Source organism: Podarcis gaigeae, assembly GCF_964106915.1.
Source record: "Podarcis gaigeae genome assembly, chromosome: 5".
Lineage (NCBI taxonomy): Eukaryota > Metazoa > Chordata > Lepidosauria > Squamata > Lacertidae > Podarcis > Podarcis gaigeae.
The window spans coordinates 81581363-81596016 of NC_139681.1; the positions used below are offsets into that span (position 1 = coordinate 81581363).

General features: G+C 37.7%; 1 protein-coding gene across 4 annotated transcripts in view; it reads right to left on the reverse strand.

The window, feature by feature from the left end:
* The window catches only part of IFT80 (intraflagellar transport 80), a 67665-nt gene that overhangs the window by 12275 nt on the left and 40736 nt on the right, over positions 1 to 14654 (reverse strand). For all 4 annotated transcript variants that reach the window (XM_083739419.1, XM_083739421.1, XM_083739420.1 and 1 more), the window contains 4 exons: positions 7946 to 8125; positions 5509 to 5627; positions 4539 to 4613; positions 3711 to 3874 (listed from right to left, as the gene is read on the reverse strand). In XM_083739419.1, the coding sequence (XP_083595545.1) occupies positions 3711 to 3874; positions 4539 to 4613; positions 5509 to 5627; positions 7946 to 8125 (538 nt within the window). The remainder of the gene's footprint in view (positions 1 to 3710; positions 3875 to 4538; positions 4614 to 5508; positions 5628 to 7945; positions 8126 to 14654) is intronic.

Consider the following 14654-nt stretch of genomic DNA (forward strand, 5'->3'; position numbering starts at 1 on the left):
GATTACTATTATACCTTACACTCTTGTCATATGACTGTAAGGAGGAAAAACCCCAGGAACCTTTCATCGAAATGCTATGAACTGTTATTATTGTTAGTTATTTGCTTGAGAGCTTGATTTGTGCTAGAAACCTGAAAGACTTATAACTGAAATTTAACAACTGGGCAAAGAGCCCCCCACCCACAAGTTGTGTCCTTTTGCAAGCTGCTGACTTCTTGGGCCAAAATAGTAAGTTTTGTAAACAAAAACCTATACATGACAGAAAAATTAAAATGTGATTATTTTTATCCCTGCTCACTACATTTTGTCATAAAATGATTCAATCTTTCAATTGGACTTACAGGAATATAAGATGAAATATTGAAAAATAAAGGATATTAACAATACAATGCAGGATCTACTTTGTTTTTTACTGTTGGTATGGTAAAGTGCTACTGTTCAAAAGAAAAAGATAAAGTGCTACTGTTCAAAAAAAAAAAAGATGAAAAGGTTAAGTAGGTGCACATAGCTAGCTTCATAAAACAGAGTTTTATCCTATGTACACCATTACAGGAGAGTAAATCCCATTGAACTCAGTGGCACTTACTTCTGAGTAGACAAGCACGAGATTTGTGAGTTAATATATTAATCTACTTTATACACAGTCACATTTTATACAAGGATTAACCCCATGTTTACTGTTCTCAAGACAGGAAGGATAGAAAAACTAGCACCTGTACAATCTGAAATAAATGTTGCATAATTCAGCAAATACATGGAAGGGAGTGATTAATTCCAAACAGATTTTAAGCATTGACATCACATGCCAAATCCAGCTGATAATATGTCATCTATAGTCCATGTGGCATGCACGTTTAACTTTAAAAGACTCTTCCATTTGCATTTTAGCATAGTGTCATGAGTTTCTTTTAGAAGGATACAGGATATTGGTTTGCGGTCACTGGTTATATTGGCAGGAAAAAACGATGTTATGAGAACAGGTGCTGTTCTGATGTTGTTGGTTGCATATGAAAAGGAAAAAGAAGGGTTACATCCAGTGCTAGTTTGAGCCAGCTGTGTAAACACAGGAAAATAACTTGTGACTTGAGACAGTGCTGTGCTCTTTTTGATGTAAGGTTTCCCTTGTCATAGACACTGTTTGTGTTTTTATCAAAACCAAAAGTTTTACTGTCATGATGTTCTTTTTTATATATGAAGTGTATATATTACAAACCCCATAATTTCTCAAAAAAGGAAGAGAAGACCAGAAAATAGGTGGAAAACACAAAATATTGTCATCTTTTGGATTCAATAATTACTTAAGTGGATAAAGGTGGAAAAGGGATAGTTAAGAAAAGGCAAAGGACATGACCTATCAACTCCCATGTCACACTCACAATAGGCAATTCCCAGCAGAGTATATAAATATTGTTTAGTGCTTTTTTAAAAAAGTGAAATTAAACCCCTCTGTTAGGTTTCAGAAATTGCCTATGTCACCGGCAATTAGGAAACACTGGCCTGCAAGCACTTCAGTTGGAGAACAGCCTTTACCAAAGATGTCATGGACTTTGAAGACACTCGAACTCAGGATGAAAGGGATAAACAAGCTAAGAGGAAGGCACATTTGGCAAACCCTCACGATGATCAACTACTGCCTGGAAACCTATGTCCCCACTGTGGAACAACGTGTGGATCCAGAATTGGCCTCCAGCGTCACCTATGGACACACCACTAAGACCGTGTTCATGGAAGACAATCTTACTCCTCTATAAGTCATCACCAAAGAAGAAGAATGTCAACTACAGGCTATTTTGTACAGAGGTTACAGATGGAAACAAGCCCTAAGACATCCAGTTTTCCTGGATAAACTTCTTTAGATATAGCACAAGGAAATGCCTCTTGTTCAGAGAAAAAGTATTTCACCCTTCAACATCAGTGGGCAACTAGAGGTCCTTAGAAAACAAGGAGCAATGAAATACACAACCTCTTGCAAGGGAAATTATGTATTCTGATGTCTTAGTTTTGGAAGGAAAGTGGAATACAGTGGTACCTCGGGTTACATACACTTCAGGTTACATATGCTTCAGGTTACAGACTCCGCTAACCCAGAAATAGTGCTTTAGGTTAAGAACTTTGCTCCAGGATAAGAACAGAAATCATGCTCCGGTGGCGCGGCAGCAGCAGGAGGCCCCATTAGCTAAAGTGATGCTTCAGGTTAAGAACAGTTTCAGGTTAAGTACAGATCTCCGGAACGAATTAAGTACTTAACCCGAGGTACCACTGTATACCTCATATTTTACTGAGATGATTTAATAACTTCTGGGATTTTGATTAAATCTATGTGTGCTAACAAATAGCAAATTATTTCCCACCAATTCTGGGATTTGCTTGACTAGTTACTGAAACATATTTCCCCTCTGGTGTCATTTATTCCTGGTGTCAATAGTTCTCCTGGAGAACTATTGACTGTTTACTTGACAAACCTCAACAAGCCAAAGATAAGCATAAATCCAGAACTATCAATAAGCCTGCAAAAAAGAAATGCACCCAAAAAGAAACTCTTGTTGCTGCACACATAACAGAAATACATTGGCTATAACCAAATTTATGTTAGTAAATTTATGTTAGTAAAGTTATGTTAGTAAAGTTATGTTATGTTATGTTATGTTATGTTATGTTATGTTATGTTATGTTATGTTGTTATGTTATGTTATGTTATGTTATGTTATGTTATGTTATGTTATGTTATGTTATGTTATGTTGTTATGTTAGTTCTCCCCCCCTCTTATCCCCACTTTAGCCCCTCAAAAACCTCTACTAAAAGTCAGGAGATCCTCAGGAAAGGCCTTGGATATAGCACAGGGGGATAAGGAAGAAGATGAAATATCCATGTGATTTTCAGTTATGCTTCCTTTAATGGAGGGCTAGCTAAAGACATTTTAGCACCTGAGGCGAACCCCCAAATAACACCCCCCTCCCCACCAAGGAATAAAGGGTGAGGGAAGCAGGAATAAGGCATGAAGAAAGATCAGCAGTGGGATCCACTGCCCCTGTGGATCCTGCAGCCTGAGGTGGTCACTTCACCTTTCCTCATGGGTGGGTCAGCACTGATTCATTAAGAATAAATGAGGAAAAGTTACTCTAATTTCAAATACATGTTTGTTTGTTTGTTTGTTTGTTTGTTTGTTTGTTTGTTTATCTAAGAAATTTATATACTGCTTTCCAAGAAGACCTCACTATTGTAACAATAAGCATCATTTTCAAAAAGGAGACATTGATATGGAGCAAGGACAATTTTGAACTGCAACCAAGGAAAGAAGGGTTAACCCTTCCATCTGTGATATGCCCACAAAAAAATGCCACTCCCTATTGAAATTAGGCTTGAAAAATGACTTATTTTGGCTACAGCATAAGAATTCTTTCAAATCTAATTGCGGTGGGGGGCATTTGGGAGGTGGAGTAATTAGTTGGGGAGGGAAGAGTTAAGCTGTGACCTATTGAACCCTCACTCCATTTCACATTTAGGTTTGAAAGAAACCTTCTATATGCTGCAATAGATTATTTGAAGCCTGATTTAAGTAGGAGAGAGAGGATGCTGAAGACATCAAGAAAAGGCTTGGTAGGTGCAAGTGCACCCATAAGTGATACATTGACAACCCCATATTTACTTCTATTTGCTCAGAAGAAACGTTTTATGCAAAAATAACAATTTTAATGTCTGTACAACATACCTTTTTCATCAGATTTATCTCTTAATGCTAGGGTATCATTACTCAAAGAAATGGTCTGAACATTTAGTATATCCGTTCTCATTCCTGGAACCTTCGGAGAGGAAATTAAACGTCCTTCATAAGAATATAAATATAGCCCTCCACCATCTACAAGAAGAAAATGCCTATAAATAAGAAGCAGAGGAGAAAACACTGATTAACTATTTTCACACAATACTATTAACATAATTGTCTATATACTGTATTATTATTTATTGCATAATTTAAAAATGCATTGATTCAAGTAAGTATTTTCAAATAATATATCAACAAGCATTTGTAATCAAATGTCTTTCCTTTAATGTTCTCTAATTTCTCCTCTGCTTAGGACATCTAATATTACATTAATCTGATACTGAAATGACTTGGCACGCATTCATGGTAATATTTGCATAATGATATAGACGCTTTATTTGGAAAGTGAAGTTTTTTTGGCTAACTGGTTTAAAAGGCAAGTGTTAATGATAGAAATTCAAAACCTACAAACACTTACTTGGAGGGGAAATTATTATCAATTCCAAAGCAAGTTTAACCACACAGAGGTACTACTGTACACAGATTTACTCACAGAGTCAAGATTGCTGAGTGTCACATTCATGAGCATATAACAAGGCAAGCAGAGCATATAGCTCTAGATTATTCAAACAAGGTCAAGAGTCAGATCTAGCTGGGAAACTGCTTCCCAAACAGTATCATCAAAGTCAACACATATATTTCTTCCAGATATGATCCCACTATCTCACCCTACTTAAGTAAACATTGTTTTAAGTCATGCAATCAGCAAGTTACCTTTCTGCCTGTAAAATTAAACTGACAGTTCCTTCTTTAAGGTCAAAGATTAATGGTGTATTCCAGTTTTTAGTCCTAAAGCAAAGAGCAAGAAAATATACATTAAGAAACAACAAAATAAGAGATAGGGTACATACTTTAGTTATATAGTGAGATGAGTTATATAGTGTGGTAAGATTTCAAAAGAATCAAAGGACAGATAAGTATTTATCATTCCGTTTATATAACAAGAACCTATTTCATATTTTTCCAATATCATTTTAAACTAGGGCCAGACTAAGACATTTTGGCAACTGAGGAGAACCACGAAATGGAGCCTCCCTCCCCACCAGGGAAGAAGAAGAAGAAGAAGAAGAATTTTAATAATAACTTTATTATTTATACCCTGCCCATCTGGCTGGGTTTCGCAGGAGGGGTGAGTGAAGATCTACACTAGGAGCAAGGGAGATAAAAAGATCTATATTGGAGTCTGCTGCCTGAGGCGGTCGTCTCACCTTGCCCCATGGCTGGGCCAGCCTTGTTTTAAACATTAGTTACAGCTTTTATGCACCAGTAGAATGTACATGGACATCAGCTAAATGCCCACTAGAGCTTTGCCATATTCCCTTGAAACAGAACTTCCAACTGTACCCCTAAACTTTGTTAGAGGACTTCAAACTTAAAAAAGTAATTTGGAAAGTTGGCATGAGTAGTGATTAAAAGGTTACAGACCAAAATAGTGCACAGTTGCACTGGGAAACAGGATGCCAATAAGCAGTAACATGTGGCTTCACTGGGAAGGTCCCACTCATGGGGAAATGAACATAGCTAATTCCATTCACAGTTATGAGAAGTTTATGTCATTTAGCTTAGGTTTATGGGAGATCTCCATGAAACAATGGATGCTTCCCAAATCAAATCATGTAGCTGTGAAAAATTCAAGGTTTTTAATTGATCAGATGGCTGTGTCTCATTAATTCAGGCTGCTTACGAGAATATGTAACACTGAAGAGATGTTGAAACTACTAAATGCCCATAGTTCAAAGAGGCTTTAATGACTCTGTCTCGAAATTCCAGTAAATCCACTGCGTCATTAAGTACATTACGAACCTAGTGGGAACAGAAGCCAATGGTTAAATAAAATTTAAATAATTTTGAAAGCAACAGCAAAGAAGTAGCCTTATTCTTAGCTCTAAGGACAGTACAGAATGTCAGGAAATGAAGATGAATAATGAATATTCAAGTATTTATATTCCTCAAATTCAAGCTTTAAAACTCCCATTTTTGTATTTATTTTAAAGAATCTAGGGCCCATAATTTAGAAACTATTGAGCTGAAGATTGTTAATGTATTGAGTGAGACCTGGCAATATGCAGTGTGCTCCTATGTACCAGTATCTTTATTCAGATCAGTAGTGTAGGGCTGCAGCCTTCTTTGAGGTCAAAGACTGAATACATGACTCCTAATAAATAAGACTCATTTTCCCTGGCCATGGGGTAGTACTAATAGTGCTTTCCCAGATTACTGCAGCAACAGACTTGGGACATAAAGAGAAAGGCATCCTGTGCCTAAGTTGTTCAGGGCTTTGTTCATTACATACTGGTATCATTAGATACTGGTATCTGAGAAGGCCTCACAGAAAGTTGACATTTGGAAAGTGAAAGTTGTTAAAAGGGAACAGCTCCTCCCATCCTGAACATGGAAATACAATGATCATTCACAATTAATGTCACTTAACTATTTATAAGCAGTAAACTAGGGCAGGACCAGTGGAGATCTAGTCAGCTCTGGTTTCCAGAATCTTATAACAAAAGTGAACTAAAGCTTTTATATAAGATTGAGAATGATGTGTTAATTGTGCATTTATTCTTATTTCTAAACAACATGGTAGAAGCTGGGCTGGAAACTTTTCTTGAGACAACCCCAAAACAAGAATTTAAATTATGTGCAAGTGATTTGAATACACTGCTAGCGAAGACTCCTTTGTATACCTTTCCCACGAAGCTGTACAAGCTAAATATAACTAAAGCTTCAGGGATTACTAGACAGAGTCATTCATTACGATTCGCTGTCTGGGAATGAATACCAAAAATATGATTTTTACCTGCCAATTTGTCTTCCATATTCCCAGACACTGACTCATAACATCCCACCCAGTGGACAGATGGGTAATATAGAATTTCTGTTGTTGCAAGTTTTCCCAATTATATATTCAGCATCAAAGACAACTTCACTTCAGGCCAAAAGATATTTAGGTGCCTAATTATAGATTTGGGAGCCTAACACTGGGCACCCAGGGCTGAAAAGCTTGGCCTGAACTCTAATACTGAATGTGTAATTGAGAAAACTTGTAACAACAGAAATTGTATATTATCTCCCTGTCCTCTGGGTGGGATGTTATGAGTCAGTGTCTGGTCACCGAGGACAGAACATTTAGCAGGTAAAAAATTAATGCATTTGCTTTCAGATACTCAGACTCACGTTTTAAATTTAGGACCATGTGTTTTTAAAAGAACCTACATTCACAATTCTTTTAGGCTTCACTTATAATAAGGTAATCATAAAATAGAAAGTTGCCTGAAAATCTTTAATTGGGTCTAATAAAAGGCTCTTTAAAATATTCTGTAAGCAATCAGATTTTAGGTATGAAAAGCTTATGGTTTCTCTAGGCTGGACAACTAGTAGTAAAAATAAGTCATAGTAGATGTTTTACCTAGCTGAAAACTATTTTAACCTGGGGCTGAAATATTCGGGGCAAAGTTTCATCAAGAAGCACTATTAGGTTGGGGGGGGGTAGTGCTTGGCTAATGTACTGATTTTGTGATCAAAGAAAACAGACACATTTAGCGCTATCCCTGCTCTTAGCAGAAAAACCTGCACTATAGTAAAAAAAGCAAACCAACAATGCTGCAGCTGCTATAATGGTAAACCACAGCTGTGTACATGTACAGGTTTTTTCCAAAGCCAGTAAACCAAGGCTATCTGTGCATGGACTATTATGCTATTGCTTCTGCAGCTGTGACTTTGTTGCCAGCTGCAAAATAATTTCTAGCATAAATGTGAGTTTTTTATTCTGAATTTCCAGCCACTGCAGTAACCAGAGGTATACTCCACAGTCAATTTACTCCAGAGTAGCCTTCCTAACACCAACAAGCTCACATTGGATTGCGAGAATTGACCTCAGTTCATAAACATATTGGTCAACATGCTATTATTGCCAGGAGCATCCTGAAAGCTGCTCAATCCAGCTGTCTGATGAACATATCTCCCGGGGATAGTTAGCTGGCCCTAGAGATGGATGTCACTCATTCACTTAATTCATCTACAACTGAAAAGGATATTCAAAAAGTACCTGTTATTTTCTGCCAACATTTTGTGCTCACCACATTTGTGAGCCACTCACAAAGCTTGAAACATCCAACACATACCTCCATCGTTCTTCTTTTAGTTAATGTTATTCCAAAGTTTTTCCACACCCAGCGCTGTTCCACAACATGAGCAAAAATCACGTGTCCATTTCCACAAGCCCCCGCTATTTGCGTGCCATCAGTAGACCAAGCAATATTAAATATGCTGCCGGTGTTTGGTTTCTCTAAGGCATAGGACCACTGCAAATTAAAAAAAAAAAGTGCATACTTCCACTTGTAATTACTTCTACAGTACACAATGCATATATTACAACAATGCAGTAATAATGCTCTGTGCATGTGTACGCATACAACATCTTTGTCTATCACTCTTAAATTATTTGTCTTTGGGACAGTGATAGGATTACTTAGTTTTCTGTTCAGCATCCAGGACAGTGAGGGCACTAAATGAATGTTAAATGGTTTCTGAAGCAAAGGCATGAACCTAATTAGCTAACAGTAAGGTAATGCTATTCCAGATTTTTAATAGATGAACTGAGTGCAAAATAAAAGGAAAAAAGTTTGTATCTCTGGGATAATTTCACATAAAAGTCTAAATCGCTAAGCAACAGTGAACACTTGTTATGTGGAGCAGACAATTTTTGTGAAACAGTTAAATAGGTATCTGTGGGTGGGGAAGTACAGAGGGGGAATAGATGTCTTTGTGGTTCCCTTGCAGGTGCCTCCGTCTAGAGAATGCTACAAAACAACTAAAACAGCACATATACAGACACAAAATGGGACAAAGGTTGATTCAAACTTCATAGATCTTATTTGAACAAAGGGCAGAGAAAGTAGCGCTTTATCTATTGTGGATGTTTTGTTGTTGTTGTTGTTGATGAAAGCTCCTCCTTCCAAAGTCAAAGGAGCAGCTGTATGAAGTCTTGCAGCAAAGACATATAACATGATGAGACATTTTAGGGACCAATCCATTTACTGTGGCATGAGCTTCCATGCACCCTACACAATTGCCCCTCAAGTCATATTCTGGCTACATTAGAAGATAAATGCAGAATAGTATGCAAAGTGTTGGACTTGAGTCAGGGAGATTCAGGTTTAAAACCTTGCTCAGCCATTAAGCTTACTAGGGTTTGGGGTGTCATGAACAGAAAAGAATGATAAACTTTTGGTTTGTCCTGTTGCTACTATGCCTTATCAAGGCCTATTGTGTTTGCTAAACAGTTCCATATCATGGTGTATGTACTTTGCAACCAGTTGTGTCCATTATTATTACAACAAGGCCAATTTACCCCAATGTCCAATGGCAACATCCTCACTGGTTTATGGTAAACGGGTTCCATTGTTAAACTTTTTTTTAACATTAATAAGTCTTTCCTTATGTTCAATCCAAATCTACTATCCTGTACCTAAAGACCTTCCAAGGCAGCAGATATTAAGTATTTGGTTCTTCTACTGTAATATCCCTTCAAGTATTTGAAGAGTGCTATTATGCCCATCCCGATCCTGCCATGGCTTCTTTTCTCCAGGTTAAATGTACTTCAACCTTTAGTCATAGGACTTGTCTTCTATACTCTTGACCATCTTCACTGACCTCATCTGAACCCATTCCAGTTTGTCTACATCCTTCTGAAAGCACAGCACCCAGACCTAAGGCAAAGAGCTCCAGCAAAAGTCTGACTAATGCAGAATGAGAACGTCTCAAGACTTGAAACCTATTCATCCACCCAAAGTTAACACTGCAATATACATTATTTAAATAAGCAGTGGTCTGTCAAAAGCAGAGAAGAAGAGAAGAAAAGTTTGGATTTGATATCCTGCTTTATCACTACCCTAGGGAGTCTCAAAGTGGCTAACATTCTCCTTTCCCTTCCTCCCCCACAACAAACACTCTGTGAGGTGAGTGGGGCTGAGAGACTTCAGAGAAGTGTGAGTGGCCCAAGGTCACCCAGCAGCTGCATGTGGAGGAGCGGGGAAGTGAATCCGGTTCCCCAGATTATAAGTCTACCGCTCTTAACCACTACACTGTACTGGCTCTTGTAAATTGTTACAAAAGCACTTGTAAATTGTTATACAGTAGAAATTAAATCAGAAAAAATTACAGTTTTGGGGGATATGCTTTCCTCATAGTAGTTTCTTCAGGTGGGAATGACATTGTAGTTGCTTTCCAGAGCAATGGATCAATATGGTAAATGATGGAAAAATCTTCAACGATATTATGATGCTGGCATCTTTTATTGCATCTCATTTTGTGTCTATTTCAGGCTTAATAATCAGTTTTTGTAATATGGGCCTGAACAATCAGGGGAAAGCAGGAAGCTCTTAACATTCTTTTCTAATGAAAATGATCTAAGGTATGCAATACAATGCATGAAAATAATACTGAGGGCCAAATGCTCATTAAATTGTCCTACCAAAGAATTTGATATAAATACTAAGCAGATGTACTTCCAGGCCATAGTGCAAAAAGTAATATTTGAAATAAGTTACAGCTTCACAAAATCTATTTCACCTAAAAGATGACAGAGCAATGCAGATACCTTAGTAGTACAAGGTGACCTGAATCTTCTCCAAGTATACCTTCACGTATTTGTGATTTTCTCAGTCTGCATATGATGCAGAAAGTGACACACCTGAGGGAGGGGAGTCACGTATGAGTTCCTGATCTAATAATTAAGCAACTGTGAGGCCACAGAACCTTGGCAGTTCTACCTGTGGAAACAATTGTATTTCCAGTAATGTTAACTGTGGCTATAACTATCAATGGCTCCTGTATATCCATGCCTAAAAATGACTTCAATTTATGGTTTTAGTATGGGTGAAGTGGGAACCCTGGTTGCAATTAATGGCCCAGTATGGACCATCTCAGGAATTAGTGTTGGGTTGAGTTCTCCTCCCTAGGCCCTCCCTCCCCTGATGTACTACTTTGGAGCTTTTTTGTTGTTGCTTATATTAAGCCAGAGTTCCGTGTTACATCTGAAGCAGGTTATCCAGTTGTCAAGTCATGAAAATAAGCCAGAATCCAACTCATCACAAGATCTGGCTCGATACAAGCCAGAAACTAAACTCCAAAGCAGCATGGAAGGGGGTTGCTACAGAGAATAGCTTCATTCCATTGCTCATTCTTGGCTTCATATACTTTGTATGAAGCCTCAAACAATTGTCAAAACCATCCTACTATTACTGCAGAGGTAACATTTAACCAGATATACCCTGCAATCCCATAGCTTTCTCCTGAATGTTTAACCATAGTTTAGAAATTGGGAATGTCACATTTGCATTCATTGTATACTGTACAATGCATATGATTAACATAAATAAGCTTTTAGGACTTATTGTAGCATAATAAAGCAGCAAGTTCTAAGACCTGTGTTTTGAAGACTCTAAGACAGCACTGCTCAAACTGAAGATTTTGAAGACACCAAGGCAACCTTTCCTATTTAGAAATTTGGTTTTCACTACAAAAAATAAATAAATTCAAGTTTCTGAAACTCAGAACAGTCAAACCTAAACAGAAGAACAATACAGAGTAAAAGTTTTAAAAGTAAAAATAGCACATATTGAGAGATCTGGATACATGTGTCAAATGGAAAAGTTTAACATGGTATTAAGCCTGGCACAGGGTAACTCTTACTTCTCTTGAAGAAAGATTGTTTCAGCCTTCAGTAGCTGTTTAAAAAGACCCACTTCATTTTCAAGGGAAAGGAAGCCAAAAATCAGATCTTATTACAAGAGTTCTAAATCAGTATATATGAATTCACCAGCCTAAGTTTGGTTTTGGGATATGTGCAAAACATTAAAGTGTACACTTGATTTCTCAGGAGCATATTAAAAACACCAACGATAAAATTACGACTGTGTTAAAATTAAGTATAAACACACTTCTACAAAAATCTGTGTTTGGGTCTTTGGGTTTCTCTCTAGAGATTAAAAAGTTTTGTGAGAACCAAAAGCAGCAGCATACATATTTCTTGTAATTAGAAGATGCTGTCAGCGCCTCTGTAACTGATGGGAAACAATGCTCTATAATAGGTTATTTTAAAGATATGGGGGGAAATAAATACATTTTAAAATGGGTAACTTGTAGAAACTTCAGCCAAACTTCAGTGACATTTGAGCAGCATTGCACATTTTTTTCCTGTGTGTTCCCCCTTATGGCTGCAAAAAAGGATCCATAAAAAGGTATTCCATAAACACATAAAATGCAGAATATATTTTATTCCCACAAACAAACACAGTGGAAATTGCATCAGTAACGAGGCGCTCACTGGATGATGGGAACATGTATGTATACATGGCTAGAAATGTAACCTGTAGTCAAGTGGACAGGCAAGTACCAGACCCAGTATCTTTTGTGTTCCTAGCTGGCTTTGCTCCATTCTGGTATTGCTTTTTCCTCCAGCGGTTTTTGCTGAGATTCTTTTGTTTCCTCCAAATGGCTATAACTTGAACTTCTTTCTTTATTCACTGTTGCCTTTCTTTGCTGCTATCCCCTTTTCAATCCCCCATGTTTTGAGCTGCTTTCCTTCGTTAGCCCAACCACAGCTTCCTTTTGCTTGACCCATCCTTCTCTGTTAGATTGTCTGGTTTGACCCCTCACATTTGGTCGTACAAGGTTGTATTTTTACATCAGGGGTGAAGAACTGGATCAGGCTGGTGGGCCAGATCCTCATCTACCCTAACTCTTGCCAGCCAAATTTGACAGGTGAGCATGGCTGCCTATCTGTCAATCACCTGACACCACAATGACATCATGTGATGCAGTGCTTTGAAGCCCTGACAATCAGCTGACTGTTGTAGTTTCAAAGTGCCATGCAGGACTCTTTAAAGCACCAATGATATGCTGATAATTGGGAACTGAAAGCTCTTTGAAACCCTGACAGTCACTGATCTTTAGCCAAATAGATGGGGAAGGTGCAGAAATACCTGGAATGTAGGAAACAACCCAGTCAATGAATTGCTAAGCCACCTATTTGCCCCCTACAAAAGCATATGCAGCAGCTTTTGCACTCTCCAAGCCATTTGAATACCTCAGACTGGCATCCCAAAGTGGTTGTCCAGTTTGCTTCTTCAGTTGGGCCAGCCCTATTTGTTTGATGTGTAAACCCTCCAAGGTGGCTTGCTCGTGTATATAATTAACATACCAGAAGCACAGTGCCATAAGCATTACTTGCATGTGCATCTGCACAAAATTAACATTAAATCAACTTTAGTATTTGCTTCTGGGCAGAAACAGCTGTAATACAAAGGTTTTGTATTACCCATGAAACCAAGGTTTATAGTCACTGTTGTATACAAAGCTAATAGACTAATAGTGAACTAATGTACAGTGGTACCTCGGGTTAAGAACTTAATTCATTCTGGAGGTCCATTCTTAACCTGAGGTACCACTTTAGCTAATGGGGCCTCCCGCTGCCACCGTGCGATTTCTGTTCTCATCCTGAAGCAAAGTTCTTAACCTGAGGTACTATTTCTGGGTTAGCGCAGTCTGTAACTGGAAGCGTCTGTAACCCGAGGTACCACTGTACTACAACGGTGATTAAGAACTGAAACCACTGCTAACTTTTAAAATAATTTCAGTCCTCCTCTCATTCTTAATCTTGGAATTTAGTCAATGATTTGGCTCTTTACTAATCTAAGATATGGTTTAAATGCATAACCTACTTTCAAATATTAGGATCATTATCTCATCTAGTGAATTGTATCATATCAAAATGTGCTGTTCTGGAAAAGAATTGCTGCCAAAAACCTCTTTTTAAATTCTGGGTACAGTGCACTGTCAAATTTCAGTAGAATTCTACTCAGTCATTGCCAGTATATTCCAAAGAAATCAATGGGAGGCCACAAGGGAAACCATGATAGTACAGTGTAATTTATTTAAAGAACTGAATTTGGTAAAAAAATAAATACATTCAAATATATAGGTCATACTAGGGAAAACTGGGATGCAATCCCTGAACAGCATTAAGGGAAACAAATTTGCTAGGTCTACAGTTATTGAATGGAAATATCATCTTCAATGTAGTAATGCATTTATTCCATGCATAGTAGCTACTTTTTTGAAAGAGTAGCCTATCAATTACATTTTTTTTTTTTACAGAATCAAAAGCAACAGTTTTAATTATGGGATAAAATAATTCATGGTGCTTTTTTCATTTCAAATTGATACTGATCATGGAGTTTAATCCCAATAGAAAACTTTAAAAATATATCTACAAATATTTGCTGACAAACACATACTGTATTACAAATACAGAATACAAATACATATTTGCAGATGCAGCCTTCGGGAGGAAGGTACTGCAAAGAGTGGTACAGACTTCCCTCCTGGATACCTCAATTGATCAGAGCACGGTGCTAGTGGCACCAAGGTTGCAGGTTCGATCCCTGTATGGGCAGCTGCAGATTCCTGCACTGCAGGGGGTTGGACTAGATGATCCTCAGGGTCCCTCCCAACTCTATGATTCTATATTATAAAGGAAATCTTAAGACTGCTTTTTTTCTGAGTACAAAGTATCATGCAAGTATGAAGAACAAATACGTATCATACATATTTTATACTCTAGTCCAATGCCACAGTGCAACGATCATAAGAAGTAGTCCTTTTAATTGCTTTGTTATGATGAGAGAAGTGGCAGTAAAAGTAAGTAACCAAATGTATCTGAAAATAAAATGGCTTTCATGCACTCTACAGAGTTTAACAACCCTTCACCATGCAGTTTAAATCATCTAGAAAATATCTCAACACATTCTGAAGTGAAGAAACAAAATG